The 17,210-nt window shown below is 41.0% G+C and overlaps 1 protein-coding gene across 1 annotated transcript in view; it reads right to left on the bottom strand.

Moving 5' to 3' along the window:
- Positions 1-17,210, bottom strand: part of LOC117516893 (radixin-like) — a 66,875-nt gene that overhangs the window by 6,581 nt on the left and 43,084 nt on the right. The window contains exons 6-11 of the mRNA XM_034177780.1: positions 9,303-9,454; positions 8,873-8,956; positions 8,544-8,690; positions 4,335-4,431; positions 4,036-4,199; positions 80-210 (exon numbers count right to left, since the gene is read on the bottom strand). Coding sequence (XP_034033671.1) covers positions 80-210; positions 4,036-4,199; positions 4,335-4,431; positions 8,544-8,690; positions 8,873-8,956; positions 9,303-9,454 — 775 coding nt within the window. The remainder of the gene's footprint in view (positions 1-79; positions 211-4,035; positions 4,200-4,334; positions 4,432-8,543; positions 8,691-8,872; positions 8,957-9,302; positions 9,455-17,210) is intronic.

Raw genomic sequence — 17,210 nt, 5'->3', positions numbered from 1 at the left:
CTACAATGAACACTCCAGAGGGAAAGAAAGATGAGACAGCTTAAAAATATAAAAATAGATTAAAAATATAAGCCAGCACCTTTCTGAGCTTTCATCGTCTGCTCTTCAATCTGCCTCAGCCTCTCCATGAGGTCCTCTTTTTCTCGCTCTATCCTCTCCTTCTCCTTCTCTGCATGCTCTCGCTTCTTCTTCTCATTCTCCAGCTGGGCCCTGTGAAGTTTTGCATTTACATGCTTAAGAGCACTTACATTTTGCTTTTTAGTGTGATACAGTGCATCTGGAAAGTAGTCACATTTTCCACATTATGTTACAGCTTTATTCCAAAATGGAGTAAATTCATTTTTTTCCCCTCAAGATTCTACTCACAACACCCCATAATGACAACACAAAAGTTCTTTTGAAATTTTTGCTACTTTATTAAAAACAAACAAACAAAAAAAAAAAACTAAGAAACCACGCGTACGTAAGTATTCACACCGTTTGCTCAATACTCTGTTGCTGTACCTTTGGCAGAAATTACAGCCTCAAGTCTTCTGGAATATCAAATCAAATCAATTTTATTTATATAGCACCAAATCACAACAAACAGTTGCCCCAAGGCGCTTTATATTGCAAGGCAAAGCCATACAATAATTACGGAAAAATCCCAACGGTCAAAACGACCCCCTGTGAGCAAGCACTTGGCAACAGTGGGAAGAAAAAAAACTCCCTTTTAACAGGAAGAAACCTCCAGCAGAACCAGGCTCAGGGAGGGGCAGTCTTCTGCTGGGACTGGTTGGGGCTGAGGGAGAGAATCAGGAAAAAGACATGCTGTGGAGGGGAGCAGAGATCAATCACTAATGATTAAATGCAGAGTGGTGCATACAGAGCAAAAAGAGAAAGAAACACAGTGCATCATGGGAACCCCCCAGCAGTCTAAGTCTATAGCAGCATAACTAAGGGATGGTTCAGGGTCATCTGATCCAGCCCTAACTATAAGCTTTAGCAAAAAGTAAAGTTTTAAGCCTAATCTTAAAAGTAAAGAGGGTGTCTGTCTCCCTGATCCGAATTGGGAGCTGGTTCCACAGGAGAGGAGCCTGAAAGCTGAAGGCTCTGCCTCCCATTCTACTCTTACAAACCCTAGGAACTACAAGTAAGCCTGCAGTCTGAGAGCGAAGCGCTCTATTGGGGTGATATGGTACTATGAGGTCCCTAAGATAAGATGGGACCTGATTATTCAAAACCTTATAAGTAAGAAGAAGAATTTTAAATTCTATTCTAGAATTAACAGGAAGCCAATGAAGAGAGGCCAATATGGGTGAGATATGCTCTCTCCTTCTAGTCCCTGTCAGTACTCTAGCTGCAGCATTTTGAATTAACTGAAGGCTTTGCAGGGAACTTTTAGGACAACCTGATAATAATGAATTACAATAGTCCAGCCTAGAGGAAATAAATGCATGAATTAGTTTTTCAGCATCACTCTGAGACAAGACCTTTCTAATTTTAGAGATATTGCGCAAATGCAAAAAAGCAGTCCTACATATTTGTTTAATATGCGCATTGAATGACATATCCTGATCAAAAATGACTCCAAGATTTCTCACAGTATTACTAGAGGTCAGGGTAATGCCATCCAGAGTAAGGATCTGGTTAGACACCATGTTTCTAAGATTTGTGGGGCCAAGTACAATAACTTCAGTTTTATCTGAGTTTAAAAGCAGGAAATTAGAGGTCAACCATGTCTTTATGTCTGTAAGACAATCCTGCAGTTTAGCTAATTGGTGTGTGTCCTCTGACTTCATGGATAGATAAAGCTGGGTATCATCTGCGTAACAATGAAAATTTAAGCAATGCTGTCTAATAATACTGCCTAAGGGAAGCATGTATAAAGTGAATAAAATTGGTCCTAGCACAGAACCTTGTGGAACTCCATAATTAACCTTAGTCTGTGAAGAAGATTCCCCATTTACATGAACAAATTGTAATCTATTAGATAAATATGATTCAAACCACTGCAGCGCAGTGCCTTTAATACCTATAGCATGCGCTAATCTCTGTAATAAAATTTTATGGTCAACAGTATCAAAAGCAGCACTGAGGTCTAACAGAACAAGCACAGAGATGAGTCCACTGTCTGAGGCCATAAGAAGATCATTTGTAACCTTCACTAATGCTGTTTCTGTACTATGATGAATTCTAAACCCTGACTGAAACTCTTCAAATAGACCATTCCTCTGCAGATGATGAGTTAGCTGTTTTACAACTACCCTTTCAAGAATTTTTTAGAGAAAAGGAAGGTTGGAGATTGGCCTATAATTAGCTAAGATAGCTGGGTCAAGTGATGGCTTTTTAAGTAATGGTTTAATTACTGCCAATGGTTTAATGATGCCACAAGCTTAGTGCACCCATATTTGGCCAGTTTTGCCCATTCCTCTTTTCAGCATCTCTCAAGCTCCATCAGGTTGGAAGGGGAGCATCGGTGTACAGCCATTTTCAGATCTCTCCAGAGATGTTCAATCAGATTCAGGTCTGGGCTCTGGCTGGGCCACTCAAGGACATTCACACAGTTGTCCTGAAACCACTCCTTTGATGTTTTATCTGTGTGCTTGGGGTTATCGTCCTACTGACAGACAAACAGTGGCCCCAGTCTGAGGTCGAGTGCTCTGGAGCAGGTTTACATCCAGGATGTTTCTGCATTCACCTTTCCTTCAACCCTGACTAGTTTCCGAGTTCCTGCTGCTGAAAAACATCCCCACAGCATTATACTGCCACCACCATGCTTCAATGTAGGGATGGTGCCTGGTTTCCTCCAAACATGACACCTGGCATTCACACCAGAGTTCAATATTTGTCTCAGACAAGAGAATTTTGTTTCTCATGGTCTGAGAGTCCTTCAGGTTCCTTTTGGCAAACACCAGGTGAGCTGCCATGTGGCTTCCGTCTGGCCACTCTACCATACATGCCTGATTGGTGGATTGCTGCAGAGATAGTTATCCTTCTGGAAGTTTCTCCTCTCGCCACTGAGGAATGCTGGAGCTCTAACAGAGTGACTTTCGGGTTCTTGGTCACCTCCCTGACTAAGGCCATTCTACTCTGATCGCACAGTTTAGATGGCCGGCCAGCTCTAGGAAGAGTCCTGGTGGATCTGAACTTGTTCCATTTATGGATGATGGAGACCACTGTGCTCATCAGGGCTTTCAAAGCAGCAAAAATGTTACTGTACCATTTGCCAGATTTGGTCCTTGCGACAATCTTGTCTCAAAGGTCTACAGACAATTTCTTTGACTTCATGCTTGGTTTGTACTCTGACATGCACTGTCAACTGTGGGACCTTGTATGTAGACAGGTGTGTTAGTTTCCAAATCATGTCCAATCAACTGAATTTACCCCAGGTGGACTCCAGTTAAGCTGTAGAAACATCAAGGATGATCAGTGGAAACAGGATGTACCTGAGCTCAATTTTGAGCTTCATGACAAATGTGCATGTGGTTTCTTAATTTTTTTATTTTTAATAAGTTTGTAAACACATTTTTCCCCACATTGTCATTATAGTGTATTGTGTGTAGTAGAAGTTTGAGGGAAAAAATGAGTTTCATCCATTTTGGAATAATGGCTGTAACATAAAATGTGGAAAAAGTGAAACACTGAATACTTTCCAGATGCACTATAATAAAAAATGGACAAAGCCCCTCACATTAAATACTCTGAGCAAATATTAAAGTTGTCAAATATTTTTTAATGGAAGTTTCTGGTCCTCGTTTGAATTCTAAAAGAGAAGAGGGTCCTCTCGTGAAGAAGCTCTGCCAGCAGCTTTAGGTGATAAACATATGATTTCCACCTTTGAGATGTACGCTACAGTACTTGTGCACTCGAAGTCTCACAAAAGTCTTTAATGAAGAGGTAAAAATACACTAATAATGGTCACTAAGACGTACTTTATGGATCACATCCTTTATCTACAATCTGAGTGAACAGAAAAACAATCCGCTAAAATTTGGACAAGCCCATTTCTCTGACTTTATGGGAACAAAACATTATTATGGATAACATTATTACCGCTCCATCTGCTTGTGGTGCTTCTCCTCTCTGGCCTGAGCCTTCATCTGCTGCACCTCGATGGTGTCGGGCTTCCTCCTTCTCATGTACAGCTCGTGGTTACCCATACACAAGGCCAAAACTCGCTTATTGATACGTAGGCGCGGGGCATAAAACACAAAGTCCTACATGGGTAAAAAACAAAATACTATATATATATATATATATATATATATATATATATATATATATATATATATATATTACAGGGGACATTACATCAAACATATACAACAAATCTGGACAAATTTTACACTCACGGGTGCTTTCTTGTCGATGGGTTTGATCACAAACTTCTTATCATTGAAAGAGATGTTCCGAATTTCGCTCCAAGGGAATCCAATCTTTGGCGTTAATCTAGGAAAATACATGCGTGGTTAAAAGATAAAAGATACATAGTACACATTGTAGAATGTTACACAATTGCTTAGACGATGATTTGGAAGGTTCGTCCCCACCCCCCGCCAAACAAAGAAGAGTAAAAGTAATGATGGGGTTGTCGCATGAGAGGACATTTTAGGCCTTATGTCCTTCAACAAGGGAAGGACTAAGGCAGCTGTGCTAATGCAGGTAAAAAAGGGAAAGGCAAAACAACGAAGTAGTGAAAAGGAAAACAGCAGAAATCACAATTAAATGTTTCTGCTAAAATAGGAAGAAAAACTGCACGTGATCTGTGTATTTAGACTTATAATGGACCTGGACATATTCACCGGCTGGTGATCACCATTTACGGTAGCACTGTATAAGCATATGACTGTCCTAAATCGTTTTTTACGACATCCAACATGTGCATTCAAAACAATCTGATTTATATCTCACAGAAAATCAAATCAATTTTATTTATATAGCGCCAAATCACAACAAACAGTTGCCCCAAGGCACTTTATATTGTAAGGCAAAGTCATACAATAATTACGGAAAAACCCCAACGGTCAAAACGACCCCCTGTGAGCAAGCACTTGGCAACAGTGGGAAGGAAAAACTCCCTTTTAACAGGAAGAAACCTCCAGCAGAACCAGGCTCAGGGAGGGGCAGTCTTCTGCTGGGACTGGTTGGGGCTGAGGGAGAGAATCAGGAAAAAGACATGCTGTGGAGGGGAGCAGAGATCAATCACTAATGATTAAATGCAGAGTGGTGCATACAGAGCAAAAAGAGAAAGAAACACTCAGTGCATCATGGGAACCCCTCAGCAGTCTAAGTCTATAGCAGCATAACTAAGGGATGGTTCAGGGTCACCTGATCCAGCCCTAACTATAAGCTTTAGCAAAAAGGAAAGTTTTAAGCCTAATCTTAAAAGTAGAGAGGGTGTCTGTCTCCCTGATCCAAATTGGGAGCTGGTTCCAGAGGAGAGGAGCCTGAAAGCTGAAGGCTCTGCCTCCCATTCTACTCTTAAAAACCCTAGGAACTACAAGTAAGCCTGCAGTCTGAGAGCGAAGCGCTCTATTGGGGTGATATGGTACTATGAGGTCCCTAAGATAAGATGGGACCTGATTATTCAAAACCTTAGAAGTAAGAAGAAGAATTTTAAATTCTATTCTAGAATTAACAGGAAGCCAATGAAGAGAAGCCGATATGGGTGAAATATGCTCTCTCCTTCTAGTCCCTGTCAGTACTCTAGCTGCAGCATTTTGAATTAACTGAAGGCTTTTCAGGGAACTTTTAGGACAACCTGATAATAATGAATTACAATAGTCCAGCCTAGAGGAAATAAATGCATGAATTAGTTTTTCAGCATCACTCTGAGACAAGACCTTTCTAATTTTAGAGATATTGTGCAAATGCAAAAAAGCAGTCCTACATATTTGTTTAATATGCGCATTGAATGACATATCCTGATCAAAAATGACTCCAAGATTTTTCACAGTATTACTAGAGGTCAGGGTAATGCCATCCAGAGTAAGGATCTGGTTCGATACCATGTTTCTAAGATTTGTGGGGCCAAGTACAATAACTTCAGTTTTATCTGAGTTTAAAAGCAGGAAAGTAGAGGTCATCCATGTCTTTATGTCTGTAAGACAATCCTGCAGTTTAGCTAATTGGTGTGTGTCCTCTGGCTTCATGGATAGATAAAGCTGGGTATTATCTGCGTAACAATGAAAATTTAAGCAATGCTGTCTAATAATACTGCCTAAGGGAAGCATGTATAAAGTGAATAAAATTGGTCCTAGCACAGAACCTTGTGGAACTCCATAATTAACCTTAGTCTGTGAAGAAGATTCCCCATTTACATAAACAACTTGTAATCTATTAGATAAATATGATTCAAACCACTGCAGCGCAGTGCCTTTAATACCTATGGCATGCTCTAATCTCTGTAATAAAATTTTATGGTCAACAGTATCAAAAGCAGCACTGAGGTCTAACAGAACAAGTACAGAGATGAGTCCATTGTGAGGCCATAAGATGATCATTTGTAACCTTCACTAATGCTGTTTCTGTACTATGATGAATTCTAAACCCTGACTGAAACTCTTCAAATAGACCATTCCTCTGCAGATGATCAGTTAGCTGTTTTACAACTACCCTTTCCAGAATTTTTGAGAGAAAAGGAAGGTTGGAGATTGGCCTATAATTAGCTAAGATAGCTGGGTCAAGTGATGGCTTTTTAAGTAATGGTTTAATTACTACCACCTTAAAGGCCTGTGGTACATAGCCAACTAATAAAGATAGATTGATCATATTTAAGATCGAAGCATTAATTAATGGTAGGGCTTCCTTGAGCAGCCTGGTAGGAATGGGGTCTAATAGACATGTTGATGGTTTGGAGGAAGTAACTAATGAAAATAACTCCGACAGAACAATCGGAGAGAAAGAGTCTAACCAAATACCGGCATCACTGAAAGCAGCCAAAGAGAACGATATGTCTTTGGGATGGTTATGAGTAATTTTTTTTCTCTAATAGTTAAAATTTTATTAGCAAAGAAAGTCATGAAGTCATTACTAGTTAAAGTTAAAGGAATACTCAGCTCAATAGAGCTCTGACTCTGTCAGCCTGGCTACAGTGCTGAAAAGAAACCTGGGGTTGTTCTTATTTTCTTCAATTAGTGATGAGTAGTAAGATGTCCTAGCTTTACGGAGGGCTTTTTTTTATAGAGCAACAGACTCTTTTTCCAGGCTAAGTGAAGATCTTCTAAATTAGTGAGACGCCATTTCCTCTCCAACTTACGGGTTATCTGCTTTAAGCTGCGAGTTTGAGAGTTATACCACGGAGTAAACACTGGCAGAAATTTAAAAATGTGTAAATACGCAAAAATGTGCAGTTCTCACATGCCTGGGCTTACGTGGGCTCTGAGACTGACTAGTGTCAGTGCCAAAGAGGTCATGAATACTAAAGTCTGCACTCGCACTGAGCCGTGTCCCGGCAAGAAGGCGTGGTCGCCATTTCATTCCGGGCAAGTCAGGGGGCAGCATCCATAGAAGTTCAATTAGTCTCATCAAGAAACAGGTGGAATATGCTGGAAAGCTGCGCATGTTGGCAAAGCCACAAACGGAGGAAGACGGGAGACAATATTTCCTTCCATAAGTAAGTGGTTTTGGTTATTCTTGTCACTTTGTCCATGACATTTGGTCGATAAACAGGTGTATGTTGCCTGCCTGTGTCATTTGTGGACACACACCATTAATGTCTTATGTCTAGTTGATATTTTATCTTGCTAGACCAATGTTTAGTTAGAATACTTGTCGGCAGTGATTAAAATTGTTGGACAAAACTGACTTTTTTTAAATTATTTGCACCTTAAATAACAGACCCGCTGCTTGGAGATTATAATGACCCATGCATTGGCGCTCACACTCACACACAGAGATGTGCACCCACAACACTGACTTCATGAATGAAACTCGGTCAATGAACACAGCAGCAGCTCAGCAGCATAGATCCATGTAACTTTCAACACTAAGATTTTGGAATGTGTGGGGTTTAATACTTTCCTGACATAATTTAATGTTAATTAAGTTTACTGGCTTGATATCCAGGTCAGAATGGCATTTTAACACGTGTTTTGTGAGCGTTTTTCTGAGTGTGTACGGTCGCAAATCCCCATTGAAAATGCATTAACATCCGGGAACTTCATCAATATTTTGGTGTCATGTCGCTGTCCATGAAGGGACGTTTGTGTTTAGTGGGCAGCATTGGGAGTGCGGACTCTAGTACTCATATATAACCTCTCTGGTCAGTGCTCATCTCTGCATAGAATCTACGACTCCAGTTCCATGTCACTTCCCCAGACAAGGCCAGTACCCATTCACAGCTGGGTGGACTAGAACTACGCAGATGAAGTGTTTTGTCCAAAAACACAGACAGGTAGTGACAGGAAATTGAACCCAGGTCCACATATTGGTTAGCCCAACTCTCCACTGAGCTACCTGCTCTACATTTCTATTGTTTTCCTTAGAAAGTGGTATTAGCTTAATTTGACAAAACCGAGAAAAGAAAAAATAAATAAATAAAAATCTGACTGGTCTCTTACTTGTCCCCATGCTCATAAATGTTGAGGCCAAGGGCGTCCACACCAAGCCACAGCTGTGTGCCCTTCTTGTTTTTAATCTCAAAATAGTTGACCCCGTACATCTCCAAGTCCTGAGCAATTTTAAGATATTCCATCACTGAATCCTCTCTGGGGAGGAAGAGAACAATAGAAACAAAGCATGTAAAACACAAAGGGTTACATAATATACACAGTAAGTTAGTCTGTACCCTACAATATATAACATCACCAACATAACATAACACATGCAAACATGCACATCCATTTTCTTTATAAGTGGGGAAAAAAAATAAGCAATGTTTGGCAAACACCTGAGCATTCCTTTGTGCTCTTCATGCCAAGTCTGTATCCTGTCCTCCCACTGTTCCTTGGTTAGCTTATGCTGCTCCAGGACTCTATACATACATACATACACACACACAGGAAATAAAAGAAAATTCCAAAAGAGACTAGGCATTCCACAAGTTGTTGACATATTGTGCGTATGTGTACATGCACGTACAAGCTAAAGTGACATAAGTGTTGGCTCTTCATTTAGTAGTAACAAGTTGTTGTCATATTGTGTGTATGTGTACATGCATGTACAAGCTAAAGTGACATAAGTGTTGGCTCTTCATTTAGTAGTAGCACAATGCCTCCCATATACAAACCTGACTTCAGTGTAGCAGAAGCCAACTTTGTTCGACAGCAGATGGCTGTAACAATTTAAATCCGTACCAGTTATGACAAATGTGTGTTTACCTCTGCGGCAGGAGTCGGTCATGTGTTAGGTAGCCAGGCTTGTGGAGATCTTTGCTGTAGTCGCCATACTTTGATTGAACAGCATAGGATGCAAGTAGGACAGCTGTCTCTGGGGGACAATAATTCTCATCGTTCAGGATAGCTTCCTTCACCTGGAAGAACGGGACAAAGTGAAGGTTCTTTTATTTGATCATGGAGAGTAGAGTGGTGACTCCTAACAGGAGTAGCCGAAAGAAGTTTTTTTTTTCCCCTCAATAATTTACAATGCTTTTGGAAAGTATTCACAGTGCGTCACTCTTCCCATTTTGTTATGTTACAGCTTTATTCCAAAATGGATAAAACTCATTTTTCCCCTCAAGATTCTACAGACAATACTCCATAATGGCTATACACACACACACACATATACATATTTCCCCCTGCAAATTTATCAAAATAAAAAAACCCTCACATGTACATACATATTCACAGCCTTTACCATGAGGCTCAAAACTGACCTCAGGTGTATCCCATTTCCACTGATCATCCTTGAGATGTTTTTAAAGCTTAATTGGAGTCTGCCTGGGATAATTCAGTTGACTGGACAACAATTGGAAAGGCATACACCTGTCTAGATATAAGGCGCCACAGTTAACAGTGCATGTCAGAGCACAAACCAAGCATGAAGTCAAAGGAATTGTCTGCAGACCCCGTGAGACAGGATTGTCGAGGCACAAATCTGGGGAAGATATAGAAACATTGAACACAGTGACCATCATTAGTAAATGCAAGAAGTACAGATTGCCCAGGACTGTTCCGAGAGCTGGCCGTCCGTCTAAACTGAGATCAGGGCCTTAGTCAGGGAGGTGGCCATCCTTAGACAGGGATGTGGCTGACCGAGAACCCAATGGTCACTCTGTCAGAGCTCCAGCATTCCTCTGTGGAAAGAGGAGAACCTTCCAAAAGGACAACCATCTCTGTAGCAATCCACCCATCAGTCCTGTGTGGTAGAGTGGCCAGACAGAAGCCAATGCTTAGTAAAAGACGCATGGCAGCCCACCTGGAGTTTGCCAAAAGGCACCTGAAGGACTCTCAGACCATGAGAAACAAAATTCTCTGGTCTGATGAGACAAAGATTGAACTCTTTGGTGTGAATGCCAGGTGTCATATTTGGAGGAAACCAGGCAGCATCCCCACAGTGAAGCATGGTGGTGGCAGCATTATGCTGTGGGGATATTTTTCAGTGGTAGGAACTGGGAGACTAGTCAGGATTGAGTAAAAGATGAATGCAGCAATGTACAGAGACATCCTGGATGAAAACCTGCTCCAAAGCACTCTTGACCTCAGAGTGGGCCAATGGTTCATCTTTCAGCAGGACAATGACCCAAAGCACACAGACAAGATCTCAAAGTAGTGGCTTCAGGACAACTCTGTGAATATCCTTGAGTGGCCCAGCCAGAGCCCACACCTGAATCTGACTGAACACCTCTGGAGAGATCTGAAAATGGCTGTGCACTGACACTCCCCATCCAACTTGATGGAGCCTGAGAGGTGCTGCAAAGAGGAATAGGCAAAACTGCACAAAGATAGGTGCATCAAGCTTGTGGCATCATATTCAAGAAGACTTGAGGCTGTAATTGCTGCCAAACATGCATCAACGAAGGTGTGAATACTTATGTTCCTGTGATTTCTTAATTTTATATATATATATATATATATATATATATATATATATATATATATATATATATATATATATATATATATATATATATATATATATATATATATATATATATACACACACACACACACACACACACACACACAACACCTGGCAAAAATTATGGAATCACTGGCCTCGGAGGATGTTCATTCAGTTGTTTAATTTTGTAGAAAAAAAAAAGCAGATCACAGACATGACACAAAACTAAAGTCATTTCAAATGGCAACTTTCTGGCTTTAAGAAACACTATAAGAAATCAGGAAAAAAAAAAATTGTGGCAGTCAGTAACGGTTACTTTTTTAGACCAAGCAGAGGGAAAACAATATGGAATCACTCAATTCTGAGGAAAAAATTATGGAATCATGAAAAAAAAGAACGCTCCAACACATCACTAGTATTTTGTTGCACCACCTCTGGCTTTTATAACAGCTTGCAGTCTCTGAGGCATGGACTTAATGAGTGACAAACAGTACTCTTCATCAATCTGGCTCCAACTTTCTCTGGTTGCTGTTGCCAGATCAGCTTTGCAGGTTGGAGCCTTGTCATGGACCATTTTCTTCAACTTCCAAAGATTTTCAATTGGATTAAGATCTGGACTATTTGCAGGCCATGACATTGACCCTATGTGTCTTTTTGCAAGGAATGTTTTCACAGTTTTTGCTCTATGGCAAGATGCATTATCATCTTGAAAAATGATTTCATCATCCCCAAACATCCTTTCAATTGTCCAAAATATCAACATAAACTTGTGCATTTATTGATGATGTAATGACAGCCATCCCCCCAGTGCCTTTACCTGACATGCAGACCCATATCGTCAGTGACTGTGGAAATTTACATGTTCTCTTCAGGCAGTCATCTTTATAAATCTCACTGGAACGGCACCAAACAAAAGTTCCAGCAACATCACCTTGCCCAATGCAGATTCGAGATTCATCACTGAATATGACTTTCATCCAGTCATCCACAGTCCACGATTGCTTTTCCTTAGCCCATTGTAACCTTGTTTTTTTCTGTTTAGGTGTTAACGATGGCTTTCGTTTAGCTTTTCTGTATTGTAGAGAAGCTTGAATCTTCGACTGGACTGGGTTGCTTGACGCGAGGACGTTTCGCCTCAAATCGCAGAAGCTTCCTCAGCTAAAATTCTTGCTCTGGAAGTCTGACTTCCGTCTGACTCTTGTAGAGACGAATGAACAGAAGCCAACAAAAGCTGGAGTTTTAAACCTAACCCGACCCCTCCTACTGAGAGGCAGACCGCTATAGGCTAGTGACTAAACAATAGCTCTAATTAGCAACTATTGTGCTCTAGTTAGCACTCTCCTAATGACAGGGCAGCTGTCCCTCCTAATGATGGGATGGATGCCTTTCTTGATGGCTCCCTTGATGACGTGAATGACTCGTTACCATGAACAAAAGACTGAAACTCCTTTGACCTGAGTACCCCATTGTAAACAGGGGATAAAGCGTGTCTCGGACCCCCTCCCCGGTTAAGGCTGGGTTTCAAACGTTTCACAAAGAATGCCTCCTTGACCCCTCTCTCAAACCATTTCTTCCCTCTGGCTAATATTTTAACTTCCTTGTCCTCAAACGTGTGGTTAGTGTCTTTAAGGTGGAGATGAACTGCAGACTGAGGTCCACTGGCGCCCTCTCTGCGGTGCTGGTCTAGTCTTTTGTGTAAAGGTTGCTTAGTCTCACCTATGTAGTTCGTTACAGTTTTCCTGACATCTGATAGAATACACTACATTGCTCTGTTTGTAACTAGGGATCATGTCCTTAGGGTGAACTAATTTCTGTCTCAAGGTGTTAACAGGTTTAAAGTAAACTGGGATTTTGTGCTGTCTGAAGATCCTCTGTAGTTTTTCCCCTACTCCTGCTAAATAAGGGAGAGACACTCTTCTTTTTGTCTCCGTCTCCTGTCTATCTGGTCTCTTTGTTCTCTGGGACTTCTGCACTTTGTCCAGGGACCACTGTGGGTACCCACATACTGTGAGGGCTTTCCGGACACGTTGTTGTTCTTTAGCCCTTCCCTCTGCAGTTGTGGGCACCTGTAGGGCTCTGTGTTGAAGTGTCCTGATCACCCCGAGCTTGTGTTCAAGGGGTGGTTTGAGCTAAAGAGCAGATATTGGTCAGTGTGAGTTGGTTTTCTGTAAACCCGTCTGGAGCTGCCTGTTCTCTCCAATTGTAACATCACAGTCCAAGAAGGCTAAATGGTTGTTTCTGGCATCCTCACGTGTGAACTTGATGTTGGCGTCCACCGAGTTGATGTGTTCTGTAAAGTCTTCAACTTCCTGTTGCTTGATTTTAACCCATGTGTCATCCACATATCTGAACCAGTGACTGGGAGAGATGCCCGTGAAAGACGTCAAGGCTGTCTTCTCCACTCGCTCCATGTACAGATTGGCCACAATGAGGGATACCGGAGACCCCATCGCACAACCATGAATCTGTCTGTAGTAATTCCCCCTAAACAAGAAATACGTGGTGTTGAGACAGATCTCCAAGAGTTGGCAGATGTGGTCTGGTGTGAGTTTGGTCCTTTCAAGTAGAGACACATCCTCCAGCAGTCTTTGCCTCACAGCTGAGACGGCCTCAGCGGTGGGGATGCAGGTGAACAACGATGTCACATCAAATGACACCATAGTTTCATCTGCCTCCAGCTGTAAGTCCTTGATCTTGTTCACAAAATCTTGTGTGTTCTCCACATGGTGGTCTGAGTTACCCACTAGAGGAGCCAAACTCCACTTGAGGTGCTTGGCCAAACTGTACATGATGGAATCTGTGCTACATACAATACGCCTGAGTGGCACGTCCTGTTGGTGGATTTTGGGCAGTCCATAGATGCACGGAGTGGCGTCCCCAGGGTACAGTTTGTAGTATGTCTGCCTGTCAATGAGTCCCTCTTTCTCTGGGTTTTGGAGGTAGCTAATGATTTTCTTCTTATAGCCGCTCGTGGGGTCTCTCTTCAGAAGTTCGTATGTATTGGAGTCACTGAGCAAGTTGTTGATCTTGGCCTCGTAGTCCGATATGTTCAGGACCACCGTGCATCTGCCTTTATCCGCTGGCAGGTTAAGGATGCTTTGGTCCTTTTGCAGTGCTGACAAAGCTTTCTGTTCTCCTGTGATGTTGGACAGAGGAGGCTTAGCACTGTTCAGCACTGCTGTGACTCTTAATCGGAGGTCCCCAGCTTCTGACTCTGACAAACTGTTATGTTTACTGGCTGACTCTACTGCAGTGATGTAATCTACTGTCGGTATATGTTTAGGGGTCACTGAGAAATTTAGTCCTTTAGCGAGCACATCCTTTTCTGTCTGTGTAAGAACCCTGTTGGAGAGATTCTTTACCCAATTTTCCCTGTTGTCACCAATTTGTCTGGGTGTATCTTTAAAAATACTCCCACTGAAAATACGCCTTTTCTGCACTAAAAGGTTGTGAAACTTCCTGATTTGCCACTCTTTACTTTTTTGTATGTACTTTTCATACTTTTCTGTATGTAAATCCCATTTCCAATAGGCGGTTTCTTACAGTTCGGTCACAGACGTTGACTCCAGTTTCCTCCCAGACGTTGACTCCAGTTTCCTCCCATTCGTTCCTTATTTGTTTTGTTGTGCATTTTTGATTTTTGAGACATATTGCTTTAAGTTTTCTGTCTTGACGCTTTGATGTCTTCCTTGGTCTACCAGTATGTTTGTCTTTAACAACCTTCCCATGTTGTTTGTATTTGGTCCAGAGTTTATACACAGCTGACTGTGAACAACCAACATTTTTTACGACATTGCTTGATGATTTACCCTCTTTTAAGAGTTTGATAATCCTCTCCTTTGTTTCAATTGACATCTCATGTTGGAGCCATGATTCATGTCAGTCCACTTGGTGCAACAGCTCTCCAAGGTATGATCACTCCTTTTTAGATGCAGACTAACGAGCAGATCTGATCTGATGCAGGTGTTAGTTTTGGGGATGAAAATTTACAGGGTGATTCCATAATTTATTCCTCAGAATTGAGTGAGTCCATATTTTTTTCCCTCTGCTTGGTCTAAAAAGTAACCGTTACTGACTGCCACAATTTTTTTTCTTGATTTCTTATAGTGTTTCTTAAAGCCAGAAAGTTGCCATTTGAAATGACTTTAGTTTTGTGTCATGTCTGTGATCTGCTTTTTTTCTACAAAATTAAACAACTGAATGAACATCCTCCGAGCCCGGCGAGTCCATACATTTGCCAGGGGTTGTATATACACATATATGCAAAAATAAAAAATAAAAGAAACCTTTTCATATCGTCCTTATGGGGTGTTATGAGTAGAATTGTGAGGAAAACAAATGAATTTACCCCAGTGTGAAATAAGGCTGTATCATAAAATGTGGAAAAAGTGAAGCGCTGTGAATACTTTCCAGATGCACAGTAAATATACATCTATTTAGGCTTCATTACTGAGACATCTCATATTATACATTTTTAAAGTTACTGAGAATTTATTTTATACAGAGTCAATGTTGTATTGGAGCATTTTACATGTACGAGGAGGCTCCAAAAACTACAGGAATGTAACAAAATGTGGCACTGGGGGGCATTTTATGTATGCACAGTCATGCCAAGTTCATGCCAGTTCTGACACCGTTGTGCATACCAGTCTGTCAGTTTGAGTATTTGTGTTGCCTGATCAATCAATAAGTCTGCATGTCTTGCACTTGCTTGTGTTTCTGACTCAAACAGCTGAGTGAGGCTGCTTTGGTCTTCACTACTCTTTCTTAATTCTCTGTGAACAACAAATGCAATGCAAATGTTAACCAGTTTGTGGTTCCTTTGGGTCAATGGAAAAATTATTTTTTTCATTAAAGATGTGTTCATCTGATGACTAAACTGCGCAAACGAGCTGGTGCATGTGCACAACAAGACACCACTCACATTAAGTCTTCACTTTTGTGCTTTTCAAGTGATTATACCAGTCATTCTTAATGAATCCACATGTACTATCTGCTTCATCAACATTCATACAATTAAGTTTTTTTTTTGTCATTTTGCCTCTGTACACAAACCACAATGAAGTTTAAAATCAAACGATCAGTACGCATGTGCTGACTTTCAGCTTCGACTGAAAGGGGTTTAACAAAAATCACTTTTTTTTTTAAGATAATGTGGGTCTGTTGACTTCGTCAGTCAGTGACCTTCGAAGTGCACTGGGCGGGTTTGAGGCCAAGTATTTAGAGATTGGGATGAGGATTAACAACTCGAAATCTGAGAACAAGGTCCTCTGTCAGAAAACTGGACTGTCCCTTCCAGCTCATGGGAGAGTTATTGCCACAAGTGGAGAAGTTCAAGTATCACGAGGTCTTGTTTAAGAGTGGAGGTAAGATGGAGCGTGAGATCGACAGTGATTGGGGCTGCATCAGAGGTCCTGCACATGCTGTAACGCAGTGATTTTCAACCTTTTTTGAGCCGCGGCACCCTTTTTATATTTACAAAATCCTGCGGCACACCACCAACCAAAATAATAATATAATGCTATTACCTCTGGTTTTGCGCAAAACCCAAATATCATTATTATTATTAATAGAAAATCGGTACAGAAAACACCACATTTCGAAAATCCTCAAGCATTTTGCGCTCTGATCTCAAGTAGGGCTGTCACGATTAGGAATTTCTGGAGACGATTGTCAGAAATAATTGCGATTGACGAATATATTGTCCATTTCTTTTTCTTTTTTTCCCCTTCTTTATATTCTACTATTGTAGTATAATTACACAACTCTGGAAGAACGTTTGGCTTCTGTGAGTGGAGAAACTGGGAATGGTGCAACATTTTTATCTTCATTTTACATACAGTCCCAACTTTTTCTGAATTGTGGTTGTTTCTGTTGCATTTCTGAAATTGTTTCTCCTCATCAGTCACGTTTTGTGCTTAAACACTGCATTAAGCTCAAGATTGAACAAATAAATACCTCTGGAAAATAACAGCTGTTAAAGTTCAGAGTTCTCACCTGCTTTTTGTGATCTGTGCGTCTGAACATTGTTTTTTTTGTGGCTCAGTTCATTCATATAGTCTCATTTTTTAAATATGTTTTTAAAGATATTTGACCATTTATTTCATCTCATGATCTCATAAATTCAGCATACGACGCGCACATCGTGTGAACAGGACGGTAACGGCAGAATCACACCTTTAGAGAAAGTTCAGAGAGAAGTAAAGGCAGCTTCACGTTTCCGT

Source organism: Thalassophryne amazonica, chromosome 1 (genome assembly GCF_902500255.1).
Source record: "Thalassophryne amazonica chromosome 1, fThaAma1.1, whole genome shotgun sequence".
NCBI lineage: Eukaryota > Metazoa > Chordata > Actinopteri > Batrachoidiformes > Batrachoididae > Thalassophryne > Thalassophryne amazonica.
This window is presented reverse-complemented; position numbering and strand designations above follow the sequence as displayed.